This window comes from Aquarana catesbeiana, linkage group LG05 (assembly GCF_042186555.1).
Source record: "Aquarana catesbeiana isolate 2022-GZ linkage group LG05, ASM4218655v1, whole genome shotgun sequence".
Lineage (NCBI taxonomy): Eukaryota > Metazoa > Chordata > Amphibia > Anura > Ranidae > Aquarana > Aquarana catesbeiana.
Genome location: NC_133328.1, coordinates 301620363 through 301636311, shown reverse-complemented (window position 1 = coordinate 301636311; position 15949 = coordinate 301620363). Strand labels below are relative to the sequence as shown.

The 15949-nt window shown below is 44.4% G+C and overlaps 1 protein-coding gene across 1 annotated transcript in view; it reads left to right on the top strand.

Annotated features, from left to right (window-relative positions):
- NFX1 (nuclear transcription factor, X-box binding 1) overlaps positions 1-15949 on the top strand; it is a 193673-nt gene that overhangs the window by 121870 nt on the left and 55854 nt on the right. The window contains exon 16 of the mRNA XM_073630822.1: positions 10007-10237. Coding sequence (XP_073486923.1) covers positions 10007-10237 — 231 coding nt within the window. The remainder of the gene's footprint in view (positions 1-10006; positions 10238-15949) is intronic.

The following is a 15949-nucleotide window of genomic DNA, read 5'->3' as shown; positions in this document are numbered from 1 at the left end:
TTACCCTACAGTTAGCATTATACTGTATGTTGTGGAATCTATGGTTATACTGTATTATATCCTTGGTAATGTGGTGATGAGTGATGGTGGCGTCCTAAGAGTATGATGACAACATTGTCATTGTTTTTATAGTGGTGGATGGTGAAACTTTATAGTTTTTCATTTTTGATACTTTCTGAATAATTTTTGATAAGGAATGAGTGAATGCTCCTTTTAATCTTCATTTTTTAGCTTTCTGGTTAATGGGCTTATATCCCATTGCGTTATATGTTCATTAAAGTGTTTCTAAACCCAGGACCCTGCATTTACCATATCTGGTCTCTCGCAGTACACAGAACATGGTAATGCAATAGTTTTAGAAAATATAAATTGCTAATTATCTTTTCTCATCAGCAATTAGAGCAATCTTGTGACTTCTATCAGTGTCTGGTTAACGCTTTTAGGAGTTTTCATACTGCTCTAACTGTCCTAAAAGACTGGAGGACCCCTGACCCTCTGTCTGGACAGTGCTGATCGGTCCTGTGCTGATCACCTGCACTCTTGCAAGAGAAAAAAAACTTTCTAGTAATACACACCAAACTGAGCATGTGCAGCTTGCGGCCCTCTGTATTATCCGGAGATGAATTGGGGACACTGGAAGAAGGTGAGGATCAGAGGCGACATGATCAAACTACCTTTTTACACAATTCAGATGATTAAACCTTTAGGTTTCACAGAGAGTATAACCAGCATGCTTTACTGCATATACAGACTTATTTTACTGTGCGTTTAGTAACACTTTAAGCACCCAGACTCTTCTACTACAAAGCCATTCTGTTACAGATGCATGTTTGCAGTTTAGCATTGTCCTGCTGAAATATGCAAGTCCTTCCCTGAAAAAGCTGTCATCTAAATGGGAGCATATACTGCTGTAAAACCTGGATATATCTTTCAGCATTGGTGCCTTTCCAGATGTGCAAGCTGGCTATTCTATATGCACTCATGCAATCCCATACCATCAGAGATGCAGGATTTTGAACTGAGCGCTGATAAAAAGGTAGAAGGTCCCTCTTCTCTTTAGCCCAGAGGACCGGGCCACCCTCGGTTGCCAAAAAGAATGCAAACTTTCAAATTTTCTGACTACAGAACAGTTTTCCACTTTGCAACAAACCGTTTTAAATGAGCTTTGGCCCAGAGAAGACGGTGACATTTCTGGATCATGTACAGATATGGCTTCTTCTTTTCATGATAGCGCTTTACCTTGCATTTTTGGATGGCATGGCAAACTGTGTTCAGTGATTTTTGGAATTATTCCTGAGCTCATGCAGTGATGTCTCACAGAATCATGCCTGTAATGCAGTGCCATCTGAGGGTCTAAAGATCAGGGGCATCCAATATTGTGTTTTGGCTTTATCCCTTGCACACAGATTTCTCCAGATTTTCTGAACCTTTTGATATTATACACTGTAGATTATATTTTAAAGTGTATGCAATTTTACGTTGAGAAACCTTATTCTGAAATTGACTCTTTCTCTAAGATTCTCTTTTTTTTACCCAATCATGTTACTTACCTGTTGCCCGTTGCCATTTTAATTTTTTTTTTTTCTCCAGTCACCTTCCAGGATGGCACACCTGAGGTGACTGGTCTCACCTAACAGGAAACACAATCAACAACAGAGTTTAAAAGGCTTCGTCCTTCCCTCCGTCCCTCAGTTATTGATTGTGTTTCCCACAAGATGCAGCAAAGCCTTTGTGTGTGTGTGTTCCTTCGGACCTAGGCCTGGGGCTGAGGTCCCACCCCGGGACATCAGATCCTACGCAGACCAGTGGTGGATGCAGGGTCTGGTAGGGGCTTTGCCTTTCCCAGGGGGGAATATTGTCAAAAAGAGTACTCGGGGGGGAGCAGCAGATAAAAGCAGAAGAGTCCCCCTTTGAGCTGGAGGCCCCTAGACACAGTGAAGGTGCGTCTGGAACTTCAAGGGCCACACTCCCACTCTCTCCTCCTACCCGATAGCGGTGGATGGGATGGAGGAGTACATCTGCACACCCCTTCTGCCCAGGGGGTGGGGAGGGGGGCGAGAAACTCCTGGAGGACGGGTCCAGCATGCGGGTCTCCTGGCATGGCGGCTTCGGCATCTGCTGGCGCTACTGTGCAGGTTCAGCTGCCGGGCAGAGGGGCGGAGCGCTCGCACAGTGTCACTGACAGAGGCTCCAGCAAAATGCCGCCGATCGGTGCTGTTAAAATGAGCGATGAGAGGCAGTGGAGCGCGGGTCCGGTGTCCTGTTTCCTTCAAACCGCCTAAAGAGATACTTTCCCGGGGGAAAGCCTAGAGGATGGAGAAGGAGGACAGTCAGAGTGTGGCCACAGTACCTGATGAGACCATGGGGGGTGAGTCTACCTGGCTGTCATGGGGTAAGGGTAGGGGGGCCCTATTCCCTCATCCACCATGCGACACCTTAAAGGGACTAATGGGTAATTTTTTTTTTTGTGTTTCCAGAAACAGAATACTCTGCTCAGGGGTCTGCTGGTAGATCCAAGTCCAAGGGACCCTCTAGGTCAAAACGCTGTGGATACTGTAATGAGAAACTCCCGCAGGACCACACGCCCTTTTTCTTTAAATGCATTTATAAATTAGCAGGCAAGGAGTCGGCATAGGCCATGAAAGACTGCCTTGCTTTGCAATCTGAGATGCTAGCAACTCTCCAGTCATTCAGATCTACAGTCGGGGCCAGTCGGCAGGCGAAGGCCCCTTCCCAAAGGGAGGACTCCTCTCAAGAGGGAACCTCGACGAGTAACACAGGGGGGTTCCAAGGAGCACCTACACCTTGTTACTCTGATGAGGAGGAAGCAGAGGCCTCAGAGAAGAGTTCTCCAGAGGAGGGGGAAGATTTGGACCAGGATAGTCGGAGTGAGGAAGCTAGGCCTGGAAGGCACCTCTTCTTCTCTGCCGATGATATGGAGGGCCTCCTCAAAGCAATTTTATGCATCTGAGGATATTCAGCAGCCATCCTCGCAGGTCTCAGCCCAGGATAGATTGTATAGGGGGCTGGGCAGACCTCGGTCTAAATCCTTTCCGGTCCACCAATCTCTCAAGGAAGTAATCCTGAGAGAGTGGAAGGAACCTGAGCGGAAGGTACTTAGGCTCAAGACGTGGAAGCGTAGATGTCACTTCACAGAGGAATAAGAGGAAAGGTTCTTTAAGATACCGCGGCTGGATGCTTCCCTAGCTCAAGTATCCAAGCACTCGGACCTCTTCTTTTGAAGATTCCGGCAACATCCAAGATCAAATGGAATAGGAGATCAGAAACTCTGCTGCGCAGGGCCTGGGACGCCAATGTAGCAGCTATGGGGCCTGCATCGGCTTCCGCCTGTGTTGCCAGGAATGCAGACGCATGGGTCAGTAGATTAGTAGACCATATCTCGCGTGGGTCAAAATCCAAGGAGGTATTGAACTCCCTGGAGGTGGTTGGAAAAGGCGGTAGCCTATCTGGCAGACGCAGTGGTAGAGACTGTAAGAACAACCGGAAAATCTACAGCTCTTGAACTCTGCTAGGAGAGCTCTTTGGGTGAAGACGTGGGATGGAGATTATACCTCTAAGCCACGTCTTTGCGGTATTCCCTTTGAGGGCTCCCTGCTCTTCGGAACCGGTTTGGAGCAAGTCCTTTCCCAGTCAACGGAGAAGGGCAAAAAGTTCCCAACCAAACCCAAAAAAGATAAGGCTAAATGATTTTTTTCGAGGCCCCCCTTCAAAAGACCGTTTTAAGGGTAAGAAGGAGACGGGTAAGAAGTGGGGGTTCGGGAAGGGCAAACAAAAGGGTGGAATCCTTTTTTCCCGGGCCTGGACCTTCCAACAAAGAAGCTAAATGATGCCAGCCTAAAGGTTGGTTGGAAGGCTCTCGTGGTTTCTCCCGCAATGGGAAAAGATCACTCAGAGTCCATACATTTTAAACCTTGTAAAGGAGGGTTATAGCTTAGAATTCCTCTCCATCCCTCCTCCGAGCTTTGTACTCACTTATCTCCCCAAAGACCCACAAAAAGCAAGGGGCTTGTTGGAGAGTGTCCGGGAGTTGGCGGAACAAGAGGTCATCAACCCTGTTCCAGCAAACCAGGTCGGCAGGGGGTTTTATCCCCACATATTTGCGGTTCTGAAACCCTCAGGGAAATTTCGACTGATTATAAACTTACGGAAACTGAACAGGTACTTACAGTACAAGAAGTTCCGTATGGAAAGCATTTACACCCTCAGGAGGCATCTCCAAGCGGGGGTCTTCATGGTCACGCTAGATCTGAAGGATGCGAATCTCCATGTTCCCATTGCCTGGAAACACCAGAAGTTCCTTCGGTTTACGAAGTTTCTCGCCGAGGTGGTTTCATTCCTTCACCTCCAGGAAGTAGCCTTGATCCCTTATTTGGACGATATGCTTATTTACAATCTGGTCTTGCAACAGCTCTGGCTAGACCAGGACAAGGTGATGGCCACCTTAGAATCTCTAGGTTGGATGATCAACCGGGAGAAGTCCTCCCTGGAACCTTCGCAGTCCAAGATGTACTTAGGGTACAGTGTGGACTCGGCAGCTCAAAAGATTTTCCTTCAACCAGGAAAAGATCATAATAATGCGGGAGGCAGTGTACACTCTACACGAACCCGGAAGGATTTCTTTGAGGTCCATCATGAGAGTTCTAGGGATAATAATTTCATGCATCCCACCGGTGCCCTGGGCCCAACTCCATTCTCGAGCTCTCCAGGGATTCCTTCTCTCCTCCTGGAACGGGAGAAGAGAATCCCTGGATGTAAGGGTTTCTCTTCCAGGGGAGGTAAGAGACTCCCTAGACTGGTGGCTCAGTCCGAGCAACCTGTCGGGGGGTCAGTACTGGGCCCAACAGGATCCATTGAGCGTGACAACCGACGCAAGTGCCTGGGGATGGGGAGCTCACTTAGGAGATCTCTGCGCCCAGGGTCCTTGGGACCAAAGTCAGAACAGGGCCTCTTCCAATTTCAGGGAACTCCCGGTGGTCGAAAAAGCCTTAAAAAGTTTTCGGGGACCAGATTTGGGGGAGAGAAGTACAGGTCTTCTCAGACAACTCGGTGGCAGTGTCCTATTTAAACCGCCAGGGTGGAACAAGGTCCCGGAGGCTAATGAGTTTAACCCAGGAGATCTTGGGGGAGGCAGAGAGGAGAATCTCCTCCATTTCAGCGGTCCATATACTGTAAGAGGGACCCTCAATATACAGGCAGACTTCCTCAGCAGGCAGCCCATTCATCAGGTAGAGTGGGAGTTGAATAGCGAGGTGTTTTCGCTGGTAAGCAAACATTTTGGCAGACCAGAGATTGATCTGTTTGCTTGCAGAAAGAACAGGAATGTCCGGAAGTTCTTCTTTCTCACCAGGGAACAGGGTGCCTAGGCGGTGGACGCCTTGGCCCAGAGCTGGAGGTTTGGCCTGGCATACGCAATCCCTCCCTTGGTACTCATTCCCCGGGTTTTACAAAAGTTGTCTTAGACAGACTGTTGTCTCATTCTAATCGCACCCTGGTGGCCAAGGAGGGCATAGTTCCCCACCTTGGTAAGGTGGTCGATCGCGCCTTCATTGCATATCCCGTCCAGACACGATCTCCTCTGTCAGGGACCAGTTTTACATCACGACCCAGGGTTCCTTTCCCTGACGGGCTGGTGCTTGAGAGGGAGCTCCTCAAGAGTAGGGGCTGTTCGGAGAAGGTGATTGACCCTCCTAAGTAAGAAGCCTGTCACCAGGCAGATTTATGCTAAAGTTTGGAAGGTCTTCTCTCGTTGGACTCAAGCTAGAGAAGGCACTCTCCAAACAATACCGGCAGTCCTGGACTTCCTTCAGGAGGGGGTTGACCAGGGACTTGGCAGTCAATACTCTCAGGGTTCAGGTCAGGGCCATATCCATGTTTTTTGATAGTAGACTCGCTCTGAACCCGCTCATTAAAAGATTTTTGTTAGCCAGGGAAAGAGTAACCCTGGTAAGGACAAATATGTTTCCACAGTGGTCTTTGTCCCTGGTACTGGATGCACTAACTAAAGGGCCCTTTGAGCCGGTGGCTCAGATTTCAGTTAAATTCCTTTCCCTTAAAATGGCCTTCCTTCTGGCAATTACGACAGCCAGGAGGGTTGGTGACTTACAGGCTCTGACAATTAAAGAGCCGTTTTTGTTGCTTCTAGAGGATAGGGTAATCTTCAGACAGGATCCTCTGTACCTGCCTAAAGTGACCTCAAATTTCCACAGGTCACAGGAGATTGTACTTCCCTCATTTTGTCAGAACCCCAAGAAAGAGAGAGAATTTTATTTGCTAGACATCAGAAAATGTCTACTTGTCTATCTGGAGAGAGTTAAAGCCTTTAGAAGATCCAACCATCTACTGGTTAGCTTCTGTGGCCAGAGAAAGGATTTCCACGCCTCCAAGCCGACTATAGCAAGGTGGATAAAACAGGCTATCTCGGTGGCCTACGAGTACTCGGATAAGCCAATCCCAGCTCACCTTAAGGCTCACTCGACTAGATCACTGGCGACCTCCTGGGCAGAGAGGGCAGGTGCATCTATTGACCAGATCTGCAGGGCTGCCACATGGACGAGCCAAAACACCTTTCTGAGGCACTACAGGGTGGAGCTGATGTCACCTAAGGACCTGGCCTTCGGCAGAAAAGTCCTACAGGCGGTGGTCCCACCCTAAGGTAGGCCTGAGCTTCTTGTTCATCGTCTCAGGTGTGCCGTCCTGGAAGATGACTGGAGAAAATTACCAGTTACACTTACCGGTAACGGTGTTTCTAGGAAATCTTACAGGGCGGCAGGCCTACTTCCCTACCCTTATTTGTTGGTGATGTTTAATTCTCACAGAATATACCCTCTGACACTGGTGTGGGCTAATACTTTGTTATAACTGAGGGACAGAGGGAAGGGTGGGGCCTTTTAAACTCTGATTGTGTTTCCTGTCAGGTGAGACCAGTCATCTCAGGTGTGCCGACCTGGAAGATTTCCTAGAAACACCTTTACCGGTAAGTGTAACTGGTAATTTTTTATCAAAATGGGTGTATTGATAATAAAAGCACAAACCATATTCAGATTCAATAACGGCATAATATTCATAATGCAAGCATTAACCCTGCACAGTGTGCAAGCCAAGCGGCTAAAACAAAAAAAAACCTCCCAGCTTATAAGAAATTTTCAGTGAACACAGTACGGAGTGTGGGGGCAGATTTTGATATAATGGAGCCATGTACCTTCCCCCAGTAGGCTGCCAAAATGTTCTTCCAACCATTCCTTGTTAGTACCACTTACTTTGCCAGCTTTTTTGCCCTGTCTAAAGTTATTTGAGACATGTTGCTGCCATCAATTTCAAAATGACCTTATTTTTTTTTCTTTTAAGTGGTACATTTTCTCAGTTGAAACATTTGAATACGTTTTCTATTGTGAATAAAATATGGGTTTAGAATCTTTGCAAATCAATACATTCTGCTTTTTATGTAGATTTTACACAGCATCCCAACTTTTTTTGGAATTGGGGTTGTAGTTCACCTGCCAAAAGGTAGTTGGTCAACTATTCCTAAGCAAATTGCTCTATAGCTGTCTCAGGTATGAATGGTGCCTTCTCCAAACAGCATGTTTACGCTCCTTCATTAAATAGGATTCAGATCGGGGCTCATAGAAGGGCACTTTAGACTAGTCCAGTGTTTTGTTCTTAGTCATTCTTGGGTGCTTTTGGCAATTTTATCTCACATTTTCATTTGTGGAGATAGAGCTGCTGTAACTTGTCACAAAAACTACAGTGTCTCTTCTATTCAAAAGCCATTGTTCCAGGCGCTTTGTAGCTTGCCAATATACATTTTAGCAAATTCTAGGTGGCGTTTTTTTAGGTTTTTCTTTCAGCAGTAGAGTCCTGCTGGGTCTTCTTTCTTTGAGCCTGCTGTCACTCAAAAAGTGATGGATAGTTTGATCAAACACTGATACAAGCTGAACTACAAGGTCAGGGTATATATCTTTGGAGGTTTTCCATGACTCTCTGTCCACCATTTGCAGCCTTTGTGTCCAACCTGGGGTTGATTTTTTCCTCTTGCAGCTACATCGGCTACACTCTCTCATGGACCTTAAATGTATTAAAATGATATTAAAGGTTTTTTTTTTTTTTTTTTTTAAATAACAAACATGGTATACTTACCAAAATTACATGCCAGGATTAACCATTAAATAGACAGCATGCCGACTCACCAACAGTATGTTAAACAGACTTACCAACCACTAAGTGGTTAAACAGAATTACCAACCAAAAAAATGAAAATTCAAGGCATAGACATCATCAAAAAAAAAAAAAGGAACCACCAAAACAGGACCTCTGCGGCTTGTACCCAGTCAATGCAAAAATCAATTTAATTAAAAAAATTATAAAATGGTTTATTGTACAAAATTGCTCAAATACAAAACACTATAGTAAATAAACCAGACCTTAATCCTGCCTCCTACAACCTGCTCTCCTAAAATGCAAATATTCAAGGAATGATCTTAAAGAGCTGTGATGAGCCTTTTAAATCCTTCATAGAGTGTAGCACATAAAAGAAAAGCCTGATATTGATAACAATAATGTTCGTGTTAGCTTTACTCCTTCCACATAGTCCATGCATATAAAGCAGTCAGATTGGGAATGCAAAGGTAATTTTTCTGCTTTGCCTTGTGCGACGGAGGCAGGGAATATGTCCACCATGGCAGGGCATGTCTCCCATTACGTCAACGTGTTTTGGCGTTGATTGGCTTCTTCAGGACATAGGATAAGTAATAGGTAACTCTGATAAAGACCAGCCCTTGCCCTCATTTATTTAAAGGGGCCTGCTGACTGATCACCAAACATACTGTTTTACTTTTTCAGTGTAACCTAAGCTACCTTCTAGCATCTATGGCATAAGGGGAGGAGTTTTGCATATGTGCTTAGGGATAAAGGGGAAACACCTTATTTAAGTATCAGAAAATCAGGTAGGTCAAGCATAGATTATGATACAAACCGAGGATGAAAACGTGAAGGGTGTGGGCAGTCATGTTATACTTACTTACCAACTCTGTGTAATGGTTTTGCACAGAGCAGCCCCGATCTTCTTCTCGGTTCCTCCTCTTCTCTTAGTGCCCCCATAGCAAGACAATTGCTATGGGGCACGTGTGTGTGTGTGTGCTCTCACTCACGAGCTGCACTCTGTGTGTTCAGAAGACACTCAAAATGAGGCTCAGCCCTGCCTCACTCCCTCCTGAATGGCTGTGGGTGCTTTCTCTCAGCCAATGAGGAGGCAGAAACCCGGGAGAACAGCTGCTCTCGTGCATATCACTGGAGCGCTGAGCTGTGGGGGGGGAGGGGGCATGAAGGTCTTTAGAACCACTTTAATAATAATTGCTACTGTAGTTACAAGAATGGAAAGCTGCTTGGAAATGGCCTTTTAAACTTTACAGCCCAGCCTATATAGTACATTTGCAGTAGTAATTGTTCCTTGTTCCTATAGCTATATACTTGCTGGGCTATTCAAAGCAATTCATATATTTTTCTGCACTGTCAAAAGCTCCCTAGTGTGTACTTTCACGCTGCATGCTATCTTTATATAGCACTGCCAATGGATCCTTCTTTTATACATCGCATGACCGATTTGCACATTAAAATGTCAAAACACAGCCGCTATTTCTCTTTTATTTTCTTTAATGAGAAAGCTAAGCCTTTACAAGATGAATGCCAAAACTGAAGCGTTAAAACCATAAATGTAATAGAAATGGCATGTACGTTAAAATTATTCAAATTATAGAAGCTAACAATTCTCTAATATAGGGTATGTACACACACAGTCTCCCCTAAACTTAGGGGTGTTACTGTGTCAAATTATGCAAATTCTTAGGTTGCACATTAGAACATACTGTGTCTAGCCTTCAACATATGTCTCCATTTGTCAGTCTTAGACTAGTATAAAGGCTGTGATGTGTGTATGGAGATCTCTCTCTCTTTCTCTCTGCTTATGTTTTACTTTTTTTTTTTCTTGACCCAGCTTAGGAACAACATCCCTTGTCATCTCACTGACATTTCCTGTGGCCTACGTTGTAATCAGCTTTTACAATGTGCAATGCACAAATGCAAAAGGATTTGCCACAAAGGAGAGTGCCTCATAGATGAAGACTGTAAGCAACCCTGCACTCTTCTAAGACCAGACTGTGGGCATCCGTGTTTGGCTAACTGCCACCCGTCACAGCCCTGTCCATCATCCAACTGCAATGCACAGGTAATTGATATAACGGTTCTGTGAAGATGCTCAATATTTCTGTGGTCACATGAAATGCATTAAAGTGATTGTAAAGGATTAAATTTTATTTATAATAATAACATACATATTATACTTGCCTGTTCTGTGCAATGGTTTTGCCAAGAACCACCCCCCCTTACTTCTCTTCTGCAGTCCCCTGCCGGTGCATCTGGCTCCTCCCCTGCCGAGTCCCGCCATGGCAAACCGCTTGCCATGGGGGCGCCTGTGCAGACTCACTTTAGAGCCGGCTCCATGTGTCCATAGGCACAAAGGGCGTGACTCGGCCCTCGTCCCCCCTCACTGGCTGTGATTGATAGCAGCATTAGCCTTCTGCTGCTGTCTCTGAGCCAATGTTGAGGTAGAGAACTGAGAGCATCTGCTCTCATGCACAGTGCTGGATCATGATTGGGCTTAGGCAAGTATAGGGGGGGGGGGGGGGGTGCAGAAGGTTTTTACTTTAATGCATATGATGCATTAAGGCAAAGAACCTTCTGCCTTTAGAACCACTTCAAAGTTCTATTAAACCTGCAGTTTTTGTAAACCCTTTACAGGAGCTGGTTTAACCACTAGCTGTCCGGCGCACGATAATGTACGGCTGGGCAAATGGTCAGACAGGTACGTCCCCTTTAAATCGCGGCAGTGTGGGCATGCGCGCCCGTCACGTGCTCCGTGCCCGCGGGTCCCGAGGACTCTATGTCCGCTGGGGGCCCACGATTGTGTCACAGAGCGCAGGAACGTGGAGATGTAAACAAGGCATTTCCCCGTTCTGCCTAGTGACATGATAGGGATCTACTGCTCCCTGTCATCAGGAGCAGTGATCGCTGTCATGTCATTGGAAGCCCATCCCACCCACAGTTAGAACACCTCCCTAGGACACACTTAACCCCTTGATCGCTCCTATTGTTTAACCCCTTCCCTGCCATTGTCATTTTTATAGCACTGATCGCTGTATAAATGACAATGGTCCCATAATGGTGTCAAAAGTGTCAGATGTGTCTGCCATAATGTCGAGGTCACGATAGAAATCGCAGATCGCCGCCATTACTAATAATAATTTTAAAAAATTAATAATAAAAATGCTATAGATCTAGCCCCCATTTTATAGATGCGCAGAGCAATCAATATACGCTTATTGCGTGTTTTTTTTTTTTTTGTTTTTTTTTTTTTTTTGTTTTTTTTTTTAATACCAAAAATATGTAGAAGTATACATATTGGCCTAAACTGAGAAAAAAATTAGTTTTTTTATGTATTTTTTGGGGATATTTAATTGCTTTTTTTTTTTTTTTCAAAATTGTCGCTCTTTTTTTGTTTATAGCACAAAAAATAAAAACCGCAGAGGTGATCAAACACCACCAAAAGAAAGCTCTATTTGTGGGGAAAAAAGGACATCAATTTTGTTTGGGTGCAACATCACATGACCGCGCAATTGTCAGTTAAAGCGACGCAGTGCCGAATCGCAAAAAGTGCTCTGGTCGGGAAGTGGGGTAAATACTTCCAGGACTGAAGTGGTTAAAGTGATTGTAAAGGCTTGTTTTTTTATTTAATTTTAAAATAACAAACATATTATTCTTGCCTCCTCTGTGCAGCTCGTTTTGCACAGAGTGCCCCGAACCTCGTCTTCTGGGGTCCCTCGGCAGCTCTCACGGCTCCTCCCCACATCAGATAACCCCCTAGGTGAAGTGCTCTTCCGGGGGGGGTTACCTTGCAGGCGCGCGAGTCCAGCATTTGCGTCCATAGACACGAATGCCGGACTCGGCCCCAGCGTCCGCTTCATTGGATTTGATGGACAGCAGCGGGAGCCAATGGCTGCGCTGCTATCAATCTATCCAATCAAGAGCCGGGACCCCGTGCAGAGAGAAAGAGGGAGAGCGTGTCTCCACCAACAGAAATACAGGGCTTAGGTAAGTAAAATGGGGGGCCGATCACTGCCAGGTGTTTTTTCAAGATGCATTAAGGTGAAAAAAACAGGAGGGCTTACAACCCCTTTTAATCATATAAACTGGCCATACACTTGTGGATTTTCAAACAAAACGTTGGTTTTGTTAGCTTTTAACATTTGATTTTGGAGTGAAAGGATTATCCAATAAAAAACACAAACACTGTAAGAAATTTGTTAATTCGAGAAAATGTTTTCATCCTGCGCCTTCAGATATTCCCATCACTGCAGTCCAAAACTAATGTTGATTTGACCCTACTAATGATTAAAATGAAAAATGTCAAACAAAATTTTACTAGTGTATAGCCAGTTTTGAGTACTGATACTGAGCATGCAGCTATATTTATATTTTTGCTTGCCTATGTTTCAGTGTAAGCTGGTGCCATGGCCAATGTACCAGGCCTCCTGTCTCAGGGTGGCTTTTTTTACATTAGTGCCACCGTTCATTCAGGGACTAGAGTTGTCTTGCTACATTGTATGCATCAATAAAAACATTCAGCCCTTTAGCCTTAGGTGCAAGGTACTTCCCTGCTCCCCCCTCCCTTCTCCAATGTATTTCCTGTAAAGCCCAGGAGTTGAGGAAAGCAGCACTGAGAGGGAATTGGCCAGGAGCTGTAAGGCAATTAACTTTTGTGCTCTGCCAGTGCACTGCAAGATGGCGACATTATTTTCCAACATAACACACCACAGTGCACAGATGTTCCACATCTAATTCTGCCAGGGTGATAAAATTCACGTCATGTGGTGAACTGACCAAGTAAATTGGGGTGTCATTCAGAAACATTGGCATGAGTTATGTTTTGTGTGGCAAAACCTGTGGTTCCCCAAACAGTAGGCTGAATAGCCTCTAAGGATTCATGCGCACAATTGCAGCTTTGGATGAGCTCTCAGTGTATTTTTACAGCAAGCAAAAAACCTTTAAATGTGGAATATCCATTCAAAGTAAAATTAAAGGGAACACTTTTTTTTCTATTTTATATAGAGTAAGGACAGGTTATAACCCCTGTTAGTTTTATTTTTTCCATCTTTGCCCCATTGGGGAGATTTCCCTTTACTTCCTGTCCCAGATAAAACAGAAAGTGAGAGGAAATCCCTCCAAAGTGAGGGAATCTCTGGGGGTGACCAAATTTCTCCTATTCCTGTTCTAGTGACAACCCAAAATTTGGGATTTTTTTCTTTTTTTCCACATTCAGCGTAAACAGGCAAAACCGAGTGGTCAATCTCTCTAAAAAGGTACATGGACAGCAATGTAAATCTCACAGGTGTTCAAATCCCTATTTAATTCTATTTAAAACTAACAAAAGGGGTTTTACCTTTTGTTATAATTTAAGGTTAGGTTCATATTTGTGGGTCTGCATTTTTTTTTTTTTTTTTTTTTATTGCATTTTTTTTTTTTTTTTTATGAATTTTCATTTGTTTTTCATGTGCTCATATTTTGAAGTCTATAAGACCAAAAACCTGCATTGTCACACTAAAAAAAAATCACATGTATTTTTTCCAAGACACATGAAAGAGAAAGGCACAGATCTAAGCAAACACCATAGAAAATAAAGGTAATCGGCTTGGCATGCAGTAGCATTGCCTTAGTGTACATTGGCAATGCGTATACAATCAAACAAAAGTGATAGGGGATTCAATGCTGCTGTTCACAGTGCAGTGCCCCTATTTGCAGAAATATTGCTTGCTACAGTTTAAACACGTTCTTACATGCGAGAGCTGAGGCATTGTCAAAAGAATACGTTTTGGGGTTTTTTCAGTGTGAATGAATTTGAAAGATGGCTTTCACTAGTTTATTCGTATATTTTACTGATGATGATTACTTCACAATACATATATAAGTTTTGTGCTAGTCCTCCTTTAATTGCATAAAATTTTTTTACAAAGCTGAAAGTATGTCAGACATATTGCTTGACCTTTTAATATAGTGCTTGGTTTGATATGCGCTTCATGTGAGGGAAAATACTATGCGTGTGTTCATTTTTTAAATAAATTCTCGTTCTTTGAGGGACACAGGACTACTTAGACTGTCTGCTATACTGCTACCTACAGGAGAAATGCGCAATGGCAAAAAAAAAAAACGATCCAACACAGGATGACCCCGACCAATTGCAACCATTGTGCTTCCGTTTTTTTCTGTCCTCAGAGAAGTGAAAGTTTTCTTCAACTCTGCTGTTCTCTGTTCCTTGATTTGATTTTTTTTTTTTCTTCGATCAACAGCTGCTGATACACTATATTTCCAAAAGTATTGCAATACTTGCCTTTACACGCACATAAACTTTAATGGCATCCCTGTCTTGAACCTTGCGGACCAATATTGAGTTGGCCCACTCTTTTTAGCTATAAAAGCTTCAACTCTTCTGGGAAGGCTAGTCCACAAGGTTTAGGTGTGTGTCTATGGGACTGTTTCAACATTCATCCAGAAGTGCATTTGTGAGGTCAGACACTGATGTGGACGAGAAGGCCTGGCTTGCAGTCTCCACTATAATTCATCCCAAAGGTGTTCTATTGAGTTGGGGTTAGGACTCTGCAGGCCAATCAAGTTCCTGAACCCCAGACTCGCTCATCCATGTCTTTATGGTTTTTGCTTTGTGCACTGGTCCAGATCATTTGGAGGGGGATTATGGTGTGGTGTTGTTTTTCAGGGGTTGGGCTTGGTCCCTTAGTTCCAATGAAGAGAACTCGCCCATATCTGTGCCAGACCTCACAAATGCGCTTCTGGAAGAATGGTCAAACATTCCTATACACACACTCCTAAACTCCTAAACATTGTGGACAGCCTTCCTAGAAGATTTGAAGCAGTTAAAGCTGCAAAGGGTGGGAAAACTCAATATTGAACACTGTGGATTAAAACTGGGATGCCATTAACGTTCAAGTGCTTGTAAAGGCAGGCATCCCAATACTTTTATTAATATAGTGTAGGTTCCTGCTGGATATGTTAAATCCTGGAAGTTTCTCCAGCCAATGAGCACTGGTTGATTTATGCCATGTATATTGAATCCTGGATGTCTCTCCAGTTAGCCACCGAATGTAGGTTTCCCAGTTTATACTGGTGTTCTCGCCTGTAACAGCGCTGAGTTTTTGGAGGTTTCTCTAGTCAGCTACAGCTACTTGCAGTTTCTGGCCAGATATGGAAATACTGGAAAGTTTACCAGTTAGTCAAATGGTGCATATTTCCAGGTCAGGCCAATATGCCTGGGGATTTCCTATAGAGTTATTGAACAAGAGCTTATGCTAGGTTAAGGTCCCTCTGTTTTACGCATCTGTAGTTAATTGGCCATTTTGTGTGAGAGCTAGTTTTTTTTCAATATTCTAGGCTTGTTTATGCACTTCTCAACTTGGCCACGTGGAGGAGTACTCTTCTTTACCCTCCTTTTGCTCAGGGAAATGTTGCTGTTTCACATTCGTGCCCCCTTCTTCTCTTTGGCTGCTAATTCTGGAGCATGTGTGCACACACAAGAATGTTACGGATCACATGTATGCTATTTAGTGCCTAAATGCAGGATTTAGAGTGTCTTGTCATCCAAGAGCTTGAGTCTGTCAGGCAGCTTGGTGCTGCCCAGCCACCATATATTCATGTACCCCATCTCTAGGCATCCATCAGGAAGGAATAGGTAGTCTCACTGTGGCAAGACAGGTGATTTGGATCCTGTCCTGGGCAGAATTTCACATTTTTCAGCTTTTTTTTCCCCCATGAGTAGACAATTGGTAGGTGGACTTCCTCAGCTGGCAGCTCCTAGGCCAAGGGGAGTGATCCC